Source organism: Pithys albifrons, chromosome 21, assembly GCF_047495875.1.
Source record: "Pithys albifrons albifrons isolate INPA30051 chromosome 21, PitAlb_v1, whole genome shotgun sequence".
In the NCBI taxonomy this organism is placed as follows: Eukaryota; Metazoa; Chordata; class Aves; order Passeriformes; family Thamnophilidae; genus Pithys; species Pithys albifrons.
Window position 1 is genome coordinate 8,633,414 of NC_092478.1, and position 18,883 is coordinate 8,652,296.

The 18,883-nt window shown below is 43.4% G+C and overlaps 1 protein-coding gene across 2 annotated transcripts in view; it reads right to left on the reverse strand.

The window, feature by feature from the left end:
* VPS53 (VPS53 subunit of GARP complex) overlaps positions 1–18,883 on the reverse strand; it is a 63,820-nt gene that overhangs the window by 21,577 nt on the left and 23,360 nt on the right. The window contains exons 8-16 of one of the 2 annotated variants that reach the window (XM_071575050.1): positions 14,782–14,860; positions 13,750–13,893; positions 12,337–12,479; positions 11,525–11,666; positions 11,275–11,373; positions 7,821–7,915; positions 2,994–3,236; positions 1,427–1,574; positions 439–521 (exon numbers count right to left, since the gene is read on the reverse strand). In XM_071575050.1, the coding sequence (XP_071431151.1) occupies positions 439–521; positions 1,427–1,574; positions 2,994–3,236; positions 7,821–7,915; positions 11,275–11,373; positions 11,525–11,666; positions 12,337–12,479; positions 13,750–13,893; positions 14,782–14,860 (1,176 nt within the window). Of the gene's footprint in view, positions 1–438; positions 522–1,426; positions 1,575–2,993; positions 3,237–7,820; positions 7,916–11,274; positions 11,377–11,524; positions 11,667–12,336; positions 12,480–13,749; positions 13,894–14,781; positions 14,861–18,883 lie in introns of both variants that reach the window. The other variant, XM_071575049.1, reaches the window with a different exon arrangement.

The window sequence follows — 18,883 nt, forward strand, 5'->3', positions numbered from 1 at the left end:
AAATATAAGATTGGATCAGTCTTTTATGTCATCTGAAATGGGGTTTGATCATACTGACAAGGCTGCTGATTAACAGGGGGAAGTTAGAGCAGGAAGGAATGTACTGAAATAGCTTCCTTTCTTGAAATGTAACAGCCACCTCGCAGAGCTGCCAAGATGCAAATGGTGTTTCAAATGGAAACTCACTGTTTCCTTTCCCTTTTCCAGTGCTCTTGTTCCTCTGGCTTGGATGATGGGGAACAACTAAAGCCTGTACTACTGCTGCTCTTGGAAAGCCCAGGGATGACCATTCCTTCACCAGGGAAATGCCTGTGCCTGGGCTGTGTTCTGGGTGGTTCCTGTGACACTGGGATCTTGGGATTGTATTACTCCAGCACCATCTGGCTGACAAACAGGGATGTTTGATATATTCTGGGAGGATGTATCTGCTGAACATACATGCTGAAAGTGTCCATCTCTCCTGTCAGGTTGATTCTCTCCACTAGAATTGTATCCACTTTTTCTTTGAGTTTCTCTTCCAACTGTTAGGAAACAAAACAAGCAACAGAGAGATCAGATTTCTTACTTGAAATGACCATGCCTGAAAACTTATGTCCTGGAAAAGTCAGCTTATTAAAACCTAATCTGTGCCCAAACTATATCCAAAACTCAGCAAGTGACACTGGAAATCTTTTCTTCTTGGCATTCTAGACCTGTTGATCTGCCAGGACGGGCCATGGTGACTGTGTGTCCTCAAGAATTAAACCTCCAAGGTCAAATATGTAACTCTAGCATGACATGACCATATGAGCTTAACACCGTGGCATCTGTCCTGCTAATAAAGATGTTTTTCAACACTCTGTCTGTGCCCAAACTGCAGAGCAGGAGGAGGAGGAATGCCAGATCTACTGGTGGAGAGGCCTTGATACAGCCAAACATCACAGCTCATCTCCTGACCTGTGGCATTTTGGAAGCCCCTGAAGGTAACAAGCAATGAGGCTGCAAATCATATCAGCATAAATACCTGCTCTCTTCACTCCACACTGCCCCAATATTGCATGCAAGCATTTTCCCAAACCTATTCTGAATTATTTTTGTTCTTGTTTTTATAAAAGGGAGATCATGAACCAAGGAGTCTTCTCCTGAAAAATTTGGTCCCCAATCCAAAACAAATTATGTAACAAAAGGACTGAACCCAAAACAGACACTGTAAAGGAGGATTACAAGCAAATTACTTTTCTCAGGTAGAAACAGCAAAATCAATACTTTTCTTTCTTTGAAATACAGATTTAATAATGTAGAGCTCAATAATCAATGTGGAGCTGACTCTGCTATGGATATTTCAGTACTTTTGACTCTGCCATTCTCCAGAGCAGCACAGAATAGCATGGCAGAAGAGGGGCTGCTGCTGGGTGCCAGCTCAGAGGTGCTGCAGAACAAAGCTCACCTGCTGGGTGGTGGCCAAGCAATACTCTGCAGTACTGAGGATGCTGCAAATGAGGCAGAGTTCTTCTAAAGTAAACTTTGCCACTTCAGAACCTTCTTTTTCTTTCAGCAAACTAGTGATGGTGAGCCCACCACTGCTGCTGGTTGTCCTGGGGAAAAAAACAGACAAAACCTGTAAGGTTTGTGGTGTACAGACACACAGTGCAAAATTACTAATGCTGGATTTTAATGCCATAAAAAGCCCCTATGACCACAAGCCCAACATCCTATGCAAGACAGGTCAGTGTCATCCTACATCAAACCCACACCTGTTATTTTGGTGAAGGAATACCTTTTGAAAAGACAAACAGAGCTTTGTATCAAGTCACCAGGCAAAGGACAGCTCACTCATCCACAAAAAGGTAGATTAGGATGCAAGTGGAACACAGCCCTTCCCACTCAGCTTCACCTTCACTGCCAGTCATTCAAAATCTAATTAAAGATTACAGAAAAATCTCAGAACTATCAGGCAACTTGTCATATTTATCTCCACAGCATTAAACAGCTGTCCACATGCATTTGAGACTTTGGTAACCTGTTTTAAAAGCTGATGGTATCAACAAAGTAAATTACAGAAGATGTGCCTTCTCTCCACCATCTTCCAATTATGGACATTCATGTATAAACAAAGAAAGACTCAGAACAGTTTAGATTCAGGAAATTCCCTACCTCTCAACTCTTTATAATCCAAATCCATTAAAAAAATAGGACAGTGATATTTATCTTGGAAGCAAAAATGGGGCATGCAAAAAAATGTGTATAAAGAATGCACATTAAATTTATCTTTCCACTTGTCTGGATGGAACCCTCTCCCCTTCCATCTGTAAAAGACTTTAATGGTTTCAGAAATTCATTCTGTTGCTCCCAGGTTTACAAGGGAAACGAACTGAAGATGGTAAATAGCATATAAAATTATCTGCAGCAAAGGTTGGCAATATCTAGGAGTTTCTTTAGCCTGTACATTTATCCATGTTGGTGTAAACTCACAATGATCTCCTTTACTTTCCATCTACATATTTTATTTATATATAGATAAAATGTTTCAGAGCAGAGGGAGTTACAGGTGAGCCCTTCAGCATCTCACAAAGGAACAACCTTCATTATAAATTATCATATATATAATGTTGAGCAGAGGCAGCAAAGAATCACAGTGTGAACTGGTTACCCAAGTAGCAATTCTGAAAGCCAGACCTCTCTGAAGAGACTTGGGCTGGCACTTCAAAAGGAACTTCAAGAAACTGTAAGTCTGGCTGCTCATCAAAGCCAAATATGAAGCTATTCTCCAGGGGCCCTTAAAAGAGAAACAATGTGTGACTGTCTCTTGCTCTCTTGCTTTTTCTCAGTGCAACAAACTGACCTTTTGCAAAATCATGAAACAAATGTAGTCATGTTGATGCTACATGAGGTCTTTGACAGTGAAATAAGTGCTCACAAGGATGTACTTATTAATTATCTTTACAAAGCATCTGCTCCTCACTGGAATGTCTCACCAGACGGTGCTGCTGCAGCATTTGGGAAGCGAAACTCACTTGGGCAGGTTTCCAGAGAGAATTTTCCAGGCGTATTCCCGAAGGTACTTCTGGAATATGGTGGTCAGGGCTATCATGGGCTCGCCGGTGCTGAGCTGGGAGCACTGCACCATGCACTTCTTGTAGTACACAAAGAGGTCAGCACAGCTGGGCAGGACTGCTCCTCCTTCATCCACGTTGGGCTTGGGGGGACCCTGGGCCTTGAAATCAGCCACAAACCTGTCAATCAGCTCCCCCAGATTCCTGAGGACGGGAACAACAGAAAGGTATTTTAGTCTGTTAGGGGAGGAAATAAAGATAACAATGCTTAAAATGAGATGCCCTGTCTTGTGACACCAGCAAGCATGTGCAGATGATGGCAGGTGGGTACCCCAGTCCCTTCTGATCCCACCCTCCCAGCACAGAGCTCACACAACAGCACAGACCAGACACTCAGTAACGACCTTGTGTGCTCAAGAGTTTAAGTGGCAGCTTCGATCTGTTCTCCAGTCACACAGAAAAGCTCCCAAGTCTGCCAGGACTGGGTTCAGCACATTTGATGCAAGTGCATAAAGTGTGTGCTCGAGTTTCATTCCTGGCACCAGGAAAAGTAACAGTCAGGATTCCCATCTCAGCGGCCTCCAGAGCAGACCTTGGGGAATATGGATTTTAAAGGGATGTGCTCAAAATGGTGAGCCTTTTGCCATTTCTTTGTCCCATTTGGATACCACCTGGTTTTGCACAACTTCACACATCCTTTAAAGAAGTTTTATTTAGCATGAGCACAAAGTGCACTTCCTACTTAAACTCCTTTTAAAAGCACAAAAAGCCCTCCTATTGTCTCCAGTGATTCATTATAGTCTGGTCCTTACTCAAATATTTTGGGTTTTAGACAATGATAAGCTTTCCTCCGTCGTTTCACCATGACAAAAAGGTTTTTAGTGTGGCAGAGGGCCAGAGTCAGGAACACAGAATCAGAGAAGTCTGATCACAGGGGGTTCCTCTGGTCCTATGGCTCCAGAGACAGCACATCCACGTTGGTGACCAAGATCAGCTCTTAGGACACTGGAGCTCAGCTCCATGGGGTAACCTTTGCCAGATGAACTGAATTACAACAATAAACCCCCTCCCCCCGACACACACAACCTTCTTCAAGGAAGTTTGGCCTTTGAAGGATACACAGGCCTTTCTGATAACAGAGTGGCACACTGCTGACCAAAAGGAGTTCCTTGTCTTGGCTCCACTTCCCCCAGCTCTCCTCCTTCCCTGGCACAGCCTTCACGCCTCTCCCTGCTGAGGGTGTAATGGCTGTGCTGTGCCATGTTCTGGGGTATCTAAGTAGAAAGCCAAATCCTGAGGAGAGTGGCTGAGACTCTTCAGCACATTCTCATTTACCTCTGCCAGTGAAAGGGGAAAATCCCGCCAACAATGATGACTTTTCCCCAGTCTCTGTGCCTTTGTTCTTTTCCCCTTCTGAAAGAGAAAAGTCCTCTGACTGCAGTTTACCAAAGAATCCACAACACCACACAGGTCTCTTCCCTGATAAACTTACAGAGTGCTGTTCCAGAACAGATGAGCTCCTCCCGTGGGTGATCCACTGGGCCAAACTAATCTACAGAAATGTGTCTGCAGTATCAGGGCTTTAAGTCATGGAGTAAAGCCCTCTGGCTTTAGCCAGGCTGTTACACAGACAAGTAGCCCACTTTTTTCCTGCTTATTGCTTGAGCACTGCACATAGCTCTGATTTCACAGCTCCACACAGTTTCTCGGCTGTGTTACAAGTACTGTGAAAACATCAGGCTGCTCAACTGATGTGATAAATCTCTACACTGGCAGGAGCAATTGAAGGCTGAACTGAAGCATTGATTGTCCTCAGCCACAGCGAAGCAAAATTTCCTTCCCCTGTAGCTACAGGAGAGCCAAACAGATGGAGCTGCAGGAGGGCTCACACGTGCTGCAGGCTGCAGATTCCTGCAGGTTCTCAAGGAAAGCGGACGTGGCTCACTCCTTGGCAAATTAAACAGCTGCATCTCCACCTCTGCATCTGTGCTTTGCTCCAGCTGGGCAACAAAGTGGAGCTTTCTTAGCAGTCACCAGTCACTTCAGGGTTTTTTCATTCTCTCAGTCTCAAGACACGGTCAGGAATGTCAATGGCTTTTGTTTCTTTATGCTTAGTCCACATGTTCTCCTCTTCTCCAAGGCAAAGTGAAATGTATCTGTATTTTCCTGGTCCCCCAAGGTCTTGTCAACAGGGATGCAGGAGAAAATGCAGCTGTTCAAAAGAGCTGGGAGAGCAGTGCCCGGGCTTCACGCTTGTTCTGATCCCAACCTGCACAAACTGCCTGTCAAGCCAGGCTGTGAGACTGCTCTTATTTCAGCATGGGACTGGTATAAGCAAAACATCAGGATACTGGGCACTAAGACAACTAATATCATTAATGCACACCTCAGCTGATGGCAAACTTTCCCATTAGTCTCAGTTGTCCAAATATGATACAAAGGCTAAAAACCTTTGTGTGGTACAATGGGAACAGAGAATCTGGCAGAAAAATCCACTGAGAGATGAAACACGAAGAAGGCAGGGGAGCCACAGAAAATAAGTATTTTCTCCATAGACTCTGTGGAAAAGCTCCAAGAAAATTCTCTGGTAGTGCAGATGTGGTATTTCCTAACAGTAGCATATTTATTGGGAGGAAGAACTCACCAAATCTAACCAAGAGAAAGTATGACATGAAATTGTATAACAGGAATTATATTCTGGTTCTTAAACCTTTTCATTCCTGCATTCCTCTCCCTTTTCCTTTCACGTAACCTATTCAAGGCTTTTTTCCACCTCTGGCAATCATGAGAGGAACCAGGCAACGGCTCAGCAGCATGAGAGAACAACACAGTGCTCAGGAAGCTGCTCTGCCCAGTGATGTGAGCAGTGGCATCTGCTGGGCACCGAAAAAGGGCAATGGCACTGAGACACCTGGACCATTGTAGAGTGGTTTCCATGGACTGGGTATTTTGGAAGCCACTCTACCCTGAGGCTGCAAACACACAGGACAAAGTGCCAGTTTTCCAAACAACCTGGACTTAGACGTGCCTTTCAGCAGATTTCAGCAGATTTCAGCACAGCTCTGCACACACACAGCCCTGCAGACCTGACAGTCCTTCCTTCCTCCAGCTCAGCTCGTGGCTGTGTGCCCCCTGCCACAACTGACCACAGAGATGAGCTAAGACACACATCCCCAAAGGGGCAGAAATGAAATCCACTTCGCTGTTAAGGAATCTGATATTGACTCTGCAGCTAAGGGTGGAGAGCAGCATCTTTAAAGTCTTTCTTTCAGGTGTCTCCTCTTAAACTGCTACAGATTTTAGGAATGTGTTTCTTTAAGTGGGTATGGAAACAATCTCTTGGAAGAAAAAGTCCAGGCAGCTTTCTGCCACAGACTTCTGAACAAAAATACCATGCTACTCTCACTATTCAGAGCCCAAGCATACAATTAATGATCTAAGCAACATCTCATTTTCAGACATCAGCAACAGATTCCTCAAAAGTTCAGGGGGAAGAAGAGAGAAAATCGTGAAGGAAAGCAATTTTTGGCAGACAGGGGCAGCATGGGGAATACTGTGGCAGTTTCTCTTTGGACTCCTTGCAGCCTGTGGCTATAAAGCTAATATAAAACATCTCATGATTGTAAAAGAAAAGTAAAAAAAAGAAAAAGCAACTGAAAGGGCTAGGAGCACAGTGGGGTAGAATTACCAAAATGGGGATTAAAATGGCCCCCAGTGAGAAAGGGAAGAAATATTCAAACAAGTCAGTGCTCAGCTGGCTGAGGGCAGGGGGAAATATCAGTTTCCCTTTGTTACACTGCACAGTGGAACCTAAGCCCAGCATGACAGCCCATTGTGCAAGGCTTCAGTTATTTAACTTTTTTTAAAGCATAAAAGGTTGATGTGACACAGAAAAGCTTTTTCAAGATGGTTATTGTGGAGATTGGACAAAATCAGGACACTACGAGTCTCAAGTTATGCACTCTCTCACGTCTAAGTCCTTGAAGACAGGAAGGCACACACAGATGAGACAGAAGAAGCAGCACCTCCTTCTCCTTTCCAGCCACTAATCTGTGCTAAAAGACTAAACTGAACCTTTTTCAACTATCTCCTCTCCCAGGTGGCACTGCAGTTGTTACCGAGATGTTATTTAAACCCTGATGTGAAACAAGGTGCACAAAGAAGTGTGGGGAGAGCTCTAAAAACTTGGTAGAGCTCTAAACTGAAAGCTCCTTTCATTCGAGTTATTCTGCTGCAAGTCAAAGAGGCAGATGAAGGAGGGTCCCAGGGATTAAAGCCCCGACAAGTCCCAATCTGTGAGCAATAATAATGTTATCTTACAGCCAGCTCATCTACAGCAGCTTTCATCTAAGGATCTCAAATAACTTTTTTCTATAATGCAAACCTTGAAACTCCTCTGCCACGAAGCCACATGTGTATTTTACAGAAAACCCAAACCTATTATTTGTGGAAGACACAAGATGAAAGAAAGACATATGTCTGCAGTGGGAATTGCAGAGGCAACAGAAGTAATTTCAGGAACACTAAGCCTCTTCTGCAGAAAGGCAGCAGGCACCATTCCTGCAGGCCTTTGCAATTACACATGAAACCAACATCCACAGCCCTCTGAACACTCATTTTGCCCAAGCAAAGGTCCCACTAAAACTTTCTTGAACCACAAACACTGCTCCTTATGAAATCAAAAAGCAGACTTGCAATAAATTAATTTTCTGCAGCTTGAGCACAGAATCCAGTACAACCCAACACGTTCAAAAGCAAACAAACCCCAAAGAGGAGCTGGTTACTCACTTGTCCTGGGATTCAATATACACATAAAGGTGAGGCTCAAAGCACTTGGAAACAATGCCATGGAAAGGATTGTCGGGGACCTTTGGCTTCTTTGGCTGTAAGAAAACATTCAGAGAGTCGTTTTCAAACCGGCCCTTTAAGAACTTGAAGAAACAGCAACAGCACAGAAGGATGTAAGTCTTTGGAGACATTAAAATGCAGAAATTTGCTGTCAAATAATCAAAGCATATAATTGACAGTGTATCAGAGTCTTCTCCCGCTCTTACAGAGCTGTTGGCAATCCAAGAAATTATCTTTCCACTTGTAAAATACTCTCATCTTGAAAGAGAAGCCTGGTCCATGCAAACAGATTTCAGTAAAAGAATCTTAATGCAGTTTGCAAAGAAAACCTTGCTGAATCCTTCAAACAGTAACAAGACTCCACTGGTCTCCTCTGAAATTAAATGCAGCAGCTATTTGGAAGCCAGATTGAAAAATCTTTACATTTTAGAATATCAAGGGTAATAACTCAAAGTTACAGACTTCATCTGGATGAATTTTATTTAGATACACAGCATGTAATTACTGGAGGAGCCAGAATTATACAGGCAACACTACAGGTCTGCTTTCACTGCGAAACATGTTTCTGGGGATGCAAAGATTTCTATTTTAAAATTACATTTAGAGCATTAAGCACATGTGCCATTTGGGAGCCATCCGGTTTAGCCTCATTTTAGCTCAGTGCTGCACTCTATACCATGGCCAAGCACAGCTCACCAAGGCCACTGGGACTATTCAGATACTCAAATTTGTGAATGTTTAAGTACCAAGCTGGGCAGGGCCTTTAAGCTCTTTTTTCCCTAAGGCTCAATTTTTATTATTTTTTCACTAATAGACAATTTTTCTTGTTGCTTCCCAACAAAACAAGAATTTTTCACTGGCTGCAAGGGCTGCAGTGGCTCTGGAATGGAATTCTTGCTTCTCTCTCCACAAAAAGCCAGGAACAGCTCCCAGCCAATGAAGATAAGAATTTTTCCAGCTGAATTTTTTTTTAGTGTAAGAAAAGCAAAACAAGAGACATTCTCTCCTAAACAGAAGAGGTGGCACTAAGTCTTTGGCAGAAATAGAAGAGAATGACAAGGCCAAAATTTCTGAGCAATAATTCAGCCCCAAAGACACAGTGAATCCTGAGGAATGGCTGCAAACCTAAAGTGAGCAAATGGTTTTCTGGAGAGCAGACCACCTCTGTGAGCCTGGCTTCATAAACCTTCTCACCAGGAGCATGAGCGGAGAACTGACTGAGCTTTAACAGCTTAGGGACAGCACTCCCAGCATTCTGCATCCCAGCCCCTCTGCCAGGGCCTGCCCATTTCTGCCGGTGCAGAGGCTCGTCGGAGCCAGGAGGAAAACAATAGCTGGTAAAAGCAGAAACCTCCCAGTGGCCAAGTCTCCAGCATGGCAGTGCCAACACAAGGCTGCCATTCACCATGTTTACCATTTACCAGGCTGGAAGAGCCAGCTCCTAAAGCAGGACTGGCTCTCTGTGTGCGTCTCCGCATCGTGCTGCTCCCGGCGTGTCTGGGGGGAGAATACTAAATCTTTTAACAGTAGCACTGAAGCTGTATTTCTGAGTGTGCAATCCTGTCCAAAAGCTGCAGATGTTTAAGCTATTTCCTCCTCCAGTTTGATGGAAATAATAAAAGGTTACTGTTGTCACAGTAAGGAGGTCTGCAGCTGGCCCAGTTTCCTTTCATTACTATCCAAAGTAAACAGATTAAACCAAACTGTTAGGATTGCTAGAAGAGGTGCTTTTTTAACATGGATTCCCCCCCAAACTCTTGTGCTCCCTCTTACACTCCCAAGTGTCTTGAATTCTCAGGACTGGTATCCTGGAAGGGCTCTTCCACTGAAAATCCTTTATCTTCACCTCTTTCTGTCCCTTCTCTTCTCCATGCAGATGATGAGACCTCCAACATGAAGTCTCAGCACTACTCACCAGTTGCTGGCACTGATAAAACAAAATCTTGGAGCAGGGCTCCCACTTGGCAGAGAGAAGCCTGAAGGGCAGCTGCCCTTGCAGCAAAGCCCAGCACTGCACTGGGAGCATTAACATGTGGAATTCCCAAAAGAAGAGGGCAACCTCACCACTTGCAGCATTTCAAGGGATAAATCCATGGATGGCTTTGCACCAGCCTCCCCAGGCACAGGAAGCACATCACCTCCTTCCCCAGAAGCTCCTGAACTGCTTCTGGCCAGGGCACTGCATTCTGCTTTTCAATGAACTCAGCACTAATTACTGCAATTATCTCTCATCTGCCTTCTAGCAACACTGACTTCTCCAAGGACATCCTCTCATGCCAACACTGCACATCAAAGCCAACCTTCTCCCAGCCACTAGATAATGGAAAGCAAGGTCTTCACAAAAAATACATCATATGTGTCTCCCTGAGTTCCCAGTCTCTGTTTCACTGATATCAAGTCCAGCCAACACCAACTGCCCAAGCTGTATTTTAATGAAAAGAGCAAAACTTCATTTAAATCATTTGGTTTCAGGACCTTGGCTGGGGTGGAAGGCAGGGCTGCCCTGCTCATGTGAAAACCTGGAGGGGATGAGGTGCACCAGACCATGCTCATGGAGAACCACCTCCTAATATCCCAGGGGTGTGGATCTGAGTAGGTCCTGGGGCCCTGGGCATCCATCAGGATACACTTGTACATGGCCCATTGACATGGCTGTAAACTCCCTAAATAAGGAAAGAGTACCAGCCTCAAACAACTTACCATCAAACATTTAGAAAACATCCACCTGGTGAATAAAAAAATATGGGGCTTATAGGCTTTGATATTGGTGCCAATCAAAACAATTGCATTTACCATTCACTTCTTTAATGTTTGCAGAGGGCTTTGGAAGCTCAGAGCTTGTACAAGCCATTAGGTGTTGCCTGCCTTGCAGAGGTAATGGATGAAAAGCACTACAGAGATAAAAATCCCAGAAGTAATTTATCTGCAGTGCAAATCTAAAACTGACACTTGAAAGTTCAATGAGTTGCCTGGTGACTCCAGACAGTTTGCTTGGCTGACAGGGCAAAATATGAATTGCAACTGTTTGTGGAGGAGCTTCTTTTGGGATCTGAAAGGCCAACTGTGCTAGTTCATCTTTCTTTGACAGAAATCCTGTAGTTACACTTAAGCTGTTGCTGTACAGGCTATAACAGAATCCAACTCACTCTCACGTGGCAGGATTGTCTCTGCACTATTAACTGAAATGAAGATTGCTTTGGTTTCAGTGAAGTGAGGCAGAGCAAACCATGGTCGTACTGGGAGCCTCTGTGCGGCACAAGGATCAAAACTGCAGTAAATTAATTGCTGTGAAAACAAACCTTTCAAATCAATGTGATGGGAAAAGCTTAGGCACCACTGGAGATTTTGACAGAGACACTGTCTCACTGACAACCGGAGAACTTCAAAGACTTACTTTGTCTGTATCGCTTTTCTCAATCACAATCTCATCTGTCTCTGTCCCAGTTTCATCCTCCAGAAATGGGTTGGTGGAGGGAGGTGGCACTTCTGGTTTCTTCTGTTGAAAAAGAGGAAGCTCCTTAGAGAACAATCTGTCTTGTGCCCGCCCTCTGGCACAAAGCTGTACCCATATTTTGCTTTACTGAGCCCTTAAAAAAATAATCATATTCTTGAGAGATCTAAATGCTCTTTAGAAGTCCTCTTACCACTGTCCCATCAGCAAGAGTGCAGCCTGAGAAGCGTTTAGCCAGGAATCCTTCAAAGTTGGTTGTTCTCTGAATTGCGAACAAAAGCAATTTCACCTCAATCTCCTTTGCTCTCGTACGCATGATCTTAGAGAGCTCTGCCCTGGAAGAGAGAGGGGAAATAGAAAAAACAAATGTGTTTTTTCTATAAAGATCTGAAACTTAACACTGTGATTTGGTCTATTCCTTAGAGAGACTTTCATCACAAAAGTCAGGCTGGTTCTTAAGATGCTCTCTAACATAAAACTGCTTTGCAGATCCCATTTCAAACACAACCACAGTTGTTCAGAGCTCTGTGGGTAACAGGACCCCATCTCCTAACAGCCAGTACAACACTGCTGCTGGGAAAGCCCACAGGATCAAACCTTGGGAAGCACAGTGCCTCTGGCTGGGGTCCCACACCAAAGGCAATGGTGCTTCTGGGACTCCCACTGCCACCTTCCTCTGGAGGTGTTTCTGGCTGACAAAGAGCCTGATGTGAGGCAGTCACACCGCAGTCAACTCACACTACTTCACTTGGCCTCTAATGTGACTGATTTTTACCTGTTACACTGAAAATTGATTTCCACATCATCTCTCTTGCCCTTCCAGTGATACATCTCAGGGTTTTCGCTCCTCACTTGGTTTTAATCACGGACAATTCTACAGAGATGTTTGAAGACTGCATTTAGAGCCTGATGGATACATGACCAATGTGACAGAAGACAAGCTGGTGTTTTGTTTTCGGGAAGGTGAGTGTGCTGGGAGGCAGCAGGAGCTCCCTGGAGGCTCACCTGGTGACGTGGCAGAACTCCACGGCGATGCGCTCCGTCATGCACCATTCCTGCGGGAACATCCGCCCGTACTTCTCCTCGTAGTCCACCAGCTGCCTCTTGATCCAAGCGTAGCGCCTGTCGATCTTATCCAGCCAGGCCACCTGCACCAGATGGACAACATCACCTTCACCAGCAGCAGTTCCTAATATTCAGCCTGGCTGCTCTGCTGTAGTTCTGCAGAGGAGCTCAAAGATAACTTCACCTCTATTTGTAATATTCTGAATGTTTCAAATTGAGCCATGGCAGGTTTAGATTGAGTATTAGGGAAATGCCTTCACTGAAAGGGTTATCAAGCATTGGAACAGGCTGCCCAGGGAACCGGCTGAGTCACCATGCCAGGAGGGATTTAAAAGATGTGTGGATGTGGCACTTAGGGACAGGGTTTAGTGATGGACTTGGCAGTGCTGGGGAATGGTTGGAATCAATGATCTTAAAGGTCTTTTCCAACCTAAATGATTCTGTGATTCAAAGTGCTTAAACACATGCCAGACTGAAAATCCTATCTTGTGTGAATTAAGAGAGCAAGTTCTGTTGAAAATGAGGATAACAGTACTCCTAAATCATAGAGGTATTATTGAAAACTCAATCCAATAATATTTCACTTGATCCCACCCTCTTTGTTTCACAGACAGAGAGGTTAAAGTCAACAGTGGGAAGAGAATGCAGGAATTTCTGGATTCTTACATTTAGCTCACTTTCAAAATTCTGTAACAATTCTTACAACTTGAGCAGGGTAAGATTTTTTCCCAACATTAGAGCTTTCTGGTCAAAAAGTAGAAAGATTAATCCAAAAAATTTTGACAGAAATATGCTATTTAAAATTAAGCATTTTAGCCTTTCTCTTTCCTTCGTCAAACTTCTGAAATTGATAAAATACATTTTAATCTAAAGGTGGTTTTGATTTGTGGGGGATTTTTTTCCAAATTTAAGAAGATTATCTTACATTTTAAAAAACTGTTAGTATCAGGACAGGAAATTAAAAACTTAGCTACAAAGATAATTAACTTCCTGGAAATCCCTCCCCCACGGCTTTTTAAGCATCTTGCAGGTTTTATTGTTTGGGGGGAGGTGGTTTGCAATTTTCAGGGTACAATTTTTCAACCTCTTTCAGGGCAGAAAGTACACCTGACATGAAATTATTTATTTACTCTATGAGGAGAAAACACTTTTAGTGATGATACATGGAACAAGCCATCCTGGCAGAGAGGACACTGACTCCCAGCCCATCAGCCCTATCACACCCACAAGTCTCTGATTCTGAGCCCTTGGGATAAAAACTTTTCACCACAGGAACCTGTGGAAGTGTGAATTTTGTGAACGCCAGCAGAGCAAAATGTGAAATCCAAATGTGGCTTGCTAAGCTTCCCTTACATCTTGGTTTTCCTGGAAAAGGACCAGATACTCGGAGAGGTGTTGTTTAATAAATTTCTTGATGATTTCCTGTTTGATTCTGGGATCCAGGACGTTGGCGACCAGACACGCATCACGCAGAACATTGCTGGGTCCACCCGTCCTCTATCAAAATAAACAGGAAGAAAATTACTTAAGGTTGAATAGTTGAGGGGGTGACTGTAAACTGCACTGCATCCAGGTTATCTTAGTTTTATCCTTTCCCATTATTCTCTTTTCAATGCTTCTGCCGCTACTCTTATCGCTCCATCTTCCTTCTCTTGGATGAAAATTGAGCTGCTCCCATTTCACTGGCTATGAAGTTGTTTAATATTAGAGAAGACAGAATTTTTTTTTAAAATGCTCTTTTAATGCTGCTTCACATGGACTTAGACTTGCCCTTCATCAACTGCTTCAAAGAGTTTCCTCATTTCTGTACTTCCAAGTTTTATGAAGAAACCAGCAGAGCTGGTACTTGAAAGACAGCACTAGTGTTGTCTTTGCAGTAAAATCAAATTCACAACTACCTCCCTTACTGTTTGCAAACATTTGGATGTACACTGTTGGGAAAGCACATTTGGTGCCTTAGCCCTGGTCCAGATTTGTGTCTGTGCTGTCTGAGTACACCAGACGAACTTGGTAGCACCACATCAACAGACAATCTGTGCCTGGCTTTCTCTGAACACAACATGAACCTTTTGTCACAAGCACATAACCAGTAACTGGGTGAGATGCCAAGGGAACCCCACTCTGGTCTGAAGGGCCTCACATGAACTGTTTGGGGCATTCCCTGACTGGCTGCCCTGACTGTGTCAGTGTGACAGCGGAAGGTGTCACTTCTCTCCCACCTTCACTCAGCAGGAATACACCCGCCACCTCTTGCTTTCTAAATTAACTCATGAAACAGAGAGATCAAATCTAGATTTAAAATGAGACTAAAACTAATGGCAATCACATTGAATAGTTTTCAGCAATATTTTTCAATGGGAGGAAGAAGGAAAGTGAGAATTTTACCTTTGTACCTTGAGAAGGAAAGGCTTCCTCGAAGTCAGCCAGGATCTGCTGTCCCAACTCGTTCTGTGCTGCCTTCACCCTAAGGAGAACAGAAGGAAGGGCTCTGGGGGTGGCTCAAGCACCTCTTTGATTCATTGCCTGCAAACATTACTGCAATGTCGACCGAAACACTGACAGCTACCTGAAGGTTTTTAAGAGATAAAAGGATGCTAAAGAGAAAACATCCACACTAAGAAGGGTCTGTGTGTCAGAACTGTGAGTGTTTTCTCCCTGAATGACGCTGGGATGACAGCTCTCTACAGCACTGACCCCTCAGCTGTAGCAGAACGTGCCCTGGATTCTCTTGCCCTGCTGCCATTTAGCATTTCAATAAGGGCCAGTTAATCAGCCAGTGTGATCAATCTACCTTTACATTCAGGGATGTTGATCACATTTCAACAAGCACATGCTCCTAACACATAAAAAGCTTCACAATGTCTCAGTCTTCCCTGTGAACCGGTCACAGTTCCAGGTGTACTGACCTATTTTTAAATGCATCCATGTACTGCTGGCTGCAGTTTTATCCTATAAATTCTCCATGTCTTAAGAAGCATAAAAGAGCAAAGGTATGAAATGGGTGTCAAAGTTTTGAACAAACCACAGTCTTGCTCTTTATTTAGCTCAGAGAATAAAGCTTCCAATTGCCAGAAATAAAAGTCAATACAGCTTAATTGATACTTCTAGGGAAATGGAAATGCCTACACACACCAGAAAAAGCCAAAGCAAACAGCAAGGCACTTATATCCCTCTGCAGCCCTTGAATTCTTCCATCAGTTTTTATTATACTGGAAATGCTTTCGGTTCTAAACTGATCATTCAAAGCAGTGGATTTTTCCACTGAGATTGATATGTTAGCAAGAGTGGTGACATTTAGTGTTGGGAAAATGTTTGCTCAGACTGTGGGGAGAAGACTTTGGATTTTTTTTTCTTTTGGTTGTTTAAGACTCCTCAACTTTATCAAGGAATGATCTGCTTCTTTAATCTTCCCATTTGAGTTCCATTAGCAGCAAAACACTATGAGATGACCTGACAATGCTGGAGAAAAGACTGGATTCTTTAATGGTGCCAAATGCAGAAAATTCTAGTCCTTTAAAAGTGACAGCTGAAATATAACTTTATATCTGTGATTTAACTGGATGTACGACCTGCCTTACCCACGATTTATTTATGGGGATTTTGCTGGAACAGCTTCCTGCCTGCAATGTCAAACATAATTCTCACTTAAGCTCTCTGGTTCACAGGAATGTTCAGAAACTCCTCTGCTCTTCCAGGTAAAGATCCACAGTTAACACCTTCATAACTGTGAAACAAAAGGGATTCACTAATATGTTGAAATAGGAGTGGGATATTTAAGCAGTAAGAAGGAACTCAGCTCAGCAGCCACAACTGTAGGTTTGGTCCTGTTTAAATTGTACAAGAAAAAACTACTAGTTGATGTGAGAAAGCATCACAGAACCAAACCCTCTGACCCTTCAGAAAAAGAAGAGGGGAAAAGGAGAAAAAAGACAGTAAATATGGATTGAAAATTTTTATCCTTCAGATAACTGAGAACCAAGAAATCTTATGTATCAGGAGTCAGAATACAGAAAATAATGAGTATAATGAGCAGTGTAAACAACTGGAAGTTATTAGTAGTGGTACTTTCCTTATTAGTGGCTGCAGGGAGCTTCCTATTTGACAACAGCTGCAGTGCAGCACAGTGGAGGCACTGAATAGAGCAGCAGCCAGATTCCTAAAGACTCAACAAATTTAAAAGAGGCTCTGAGAAGCAGTTAAAAGCCCTGTCCACAGGCTTTGTTGTTTTAGGCTCTGATTCAGGAAAGTACTTAAGGGTAGTCTTGATGGGGATTCTCGTATCCTTAAATTAAGAAACTTGCAGGAATGCCTTGCTGAAGTGGGATGTTAAAAGTAGGTATTTTTTAAAAATAGGTCCTGCTTCACAATCTCTCAAAAGCAAACAGCAAAAAGGAGTTTTAACCTTTTCTTTTTCCTTCATATTTTGTAAGAAAGGGACAGGGCAGGGCCATCAAAGTAGCCAAAGGTTTAGGTGTGAGCAAGGACAGAGCCCCCAGTAAGTACCACCCTTTATGTAAGAACACACTCAGACATACACAATTATTTTCACAATAATTATCATTTTTCCCTACAACCACACACCAGAAACATGAAAACCTTTCTGCTGCCCCTTTACAGCACGATTGCTTCAGGCAGAGAACACAGGGACCACTTGCTTTAGCCTCTAGAGATTACTGCCCCATGGAAAGCTGTGAGCCTTTCAACAGTCCACAATAACCCTCATGCAATGGAAATTGCAGTGACAAAAACCTCAACCCCACAGCGGCTGTGCTCACATTCACCACTGAAGGACCTTCCTGCACGTGTCTGTGTGTGTGTTTAACCACTTGTATAAAGTGAATTGCCCACTAAGGCTCAGCAATCCCAGATAACAGATTTAGGATCTCTGGGAGCCTCAGGTCGGTTTGACAAGGGTATCTTTCCCTGACTGGATTCCCCCAGAAACATGCTGGGGTATCCCAGCAGCCATCCTGCATCCCACCCAGCAGGGAATTGCCTTTTCCTGGGGCTGCTCACACCTGCCAAACCCTTTGGTTATCCAAATTAATGATTTCTGTTTCTCTGCCTTTTGATTTATTATTCGTGGCTTTTATTCCTCCAACTCCCCTGCCTTTAAAAAATAAAAACAAGAAAACCCACATTATGTTTCAAATGACATTAAATTACTAGAAACCACAATTCCTTTAGCCAAAGCTACCAGAAATCTTAAACCATGCCTGGCAGCTTGCTAAGATAAAAAGAGGCTGAGCCAGCCTGTTTTTCTGTGGCAACCTTGTAATCATCTTTCTCCTAAATACTTTCCAGGCTTTTTTCCACTATCTGCTGGGCCTGCTCGACCACTTTTCATGGGTGGGTTTGTGGTCACTAATTGTACCTCCCTCTGCAGATAGAAAACAGAAGAGGATTGAGAGATAAGAAAATATTCCTATTTACTACAACAACTTCCAATGCATCACATTAGAAGTTGGTTTAGGAGCACTATTAGGAAAATATTTACATTTGGACGTGAATTGTGACATTTTTACGTCAATACTCAACAGGATAAGCACAAGAAACCAGTTACTGGGAGTGCAGTCCAGGTTTCCAATGAACACAGTGGGATTTTTTTTTGTTATTTTCAAAGGGATAAAACAGGTGGAAAACAACATTAAAAACACATCATGACTTTTCACAGCATCCAGGAGCAGGAAGCTAAATTGAATACCCCATGACAAAGAGCACATCCAACACCACTGAGCAGGCACTTCTCCTTCCCATGGTTTCCCATTCATACTTGGCTTCACTCCATTCACACCAAGAAAGAGAGGCTCGTTATTACAGAAAGCAACAGAATCTGCTCATTTAGCAGTGTATATAATAGACTTATTGTATAGAACAGACATTGGTTACTGTCACAGATCTGTGCCAATATCTACTAAAGCATTTCTTGCCTTCCCAAACATCCCAGAGGCTTCACTTGCACCATTCAAAGAAATCCATGAGATATCAAACCCCAGAGATTTCAGAGTCTAAAAATATCACTGCAAGAAGCCAGGCAAACTGCCTCTGATGTTTCATGAATCACGAAAGGATTTCCAAGCAAAAGAGAGAGAAAATCAAATCCAAATCAGGCCCTAATACATATACATGCAGTCAAACTCCAAAGCAGCATTACAGTGCCACGGACCTCCCTGTAGGAATTTTCTGCCTGGATGTGAGAGCAGTAAAGAGCTCCCAGCAGCACCCCAGTGCAGCTCCTTTTGCCCCACAAGCAGCCACCTCTATCACTACCAGATGGTGCAACTCTCCCTGTATAAACACTGGAAGGAAAACCCTGTCGAGGCAATTCTAAAAATAGGAGGAACAGACTTTCTTGAGCTTTTCAGATCCTTATCTTGAAGGGAGAATAAAACAAAAGAAGTTTTCCTCCACATCCAAGACTGGCGTGACTCGAAACCACTGTGCCTTTTAGCAGCAGACTGAACTCGTTTTTGTAATGATCAGCAAC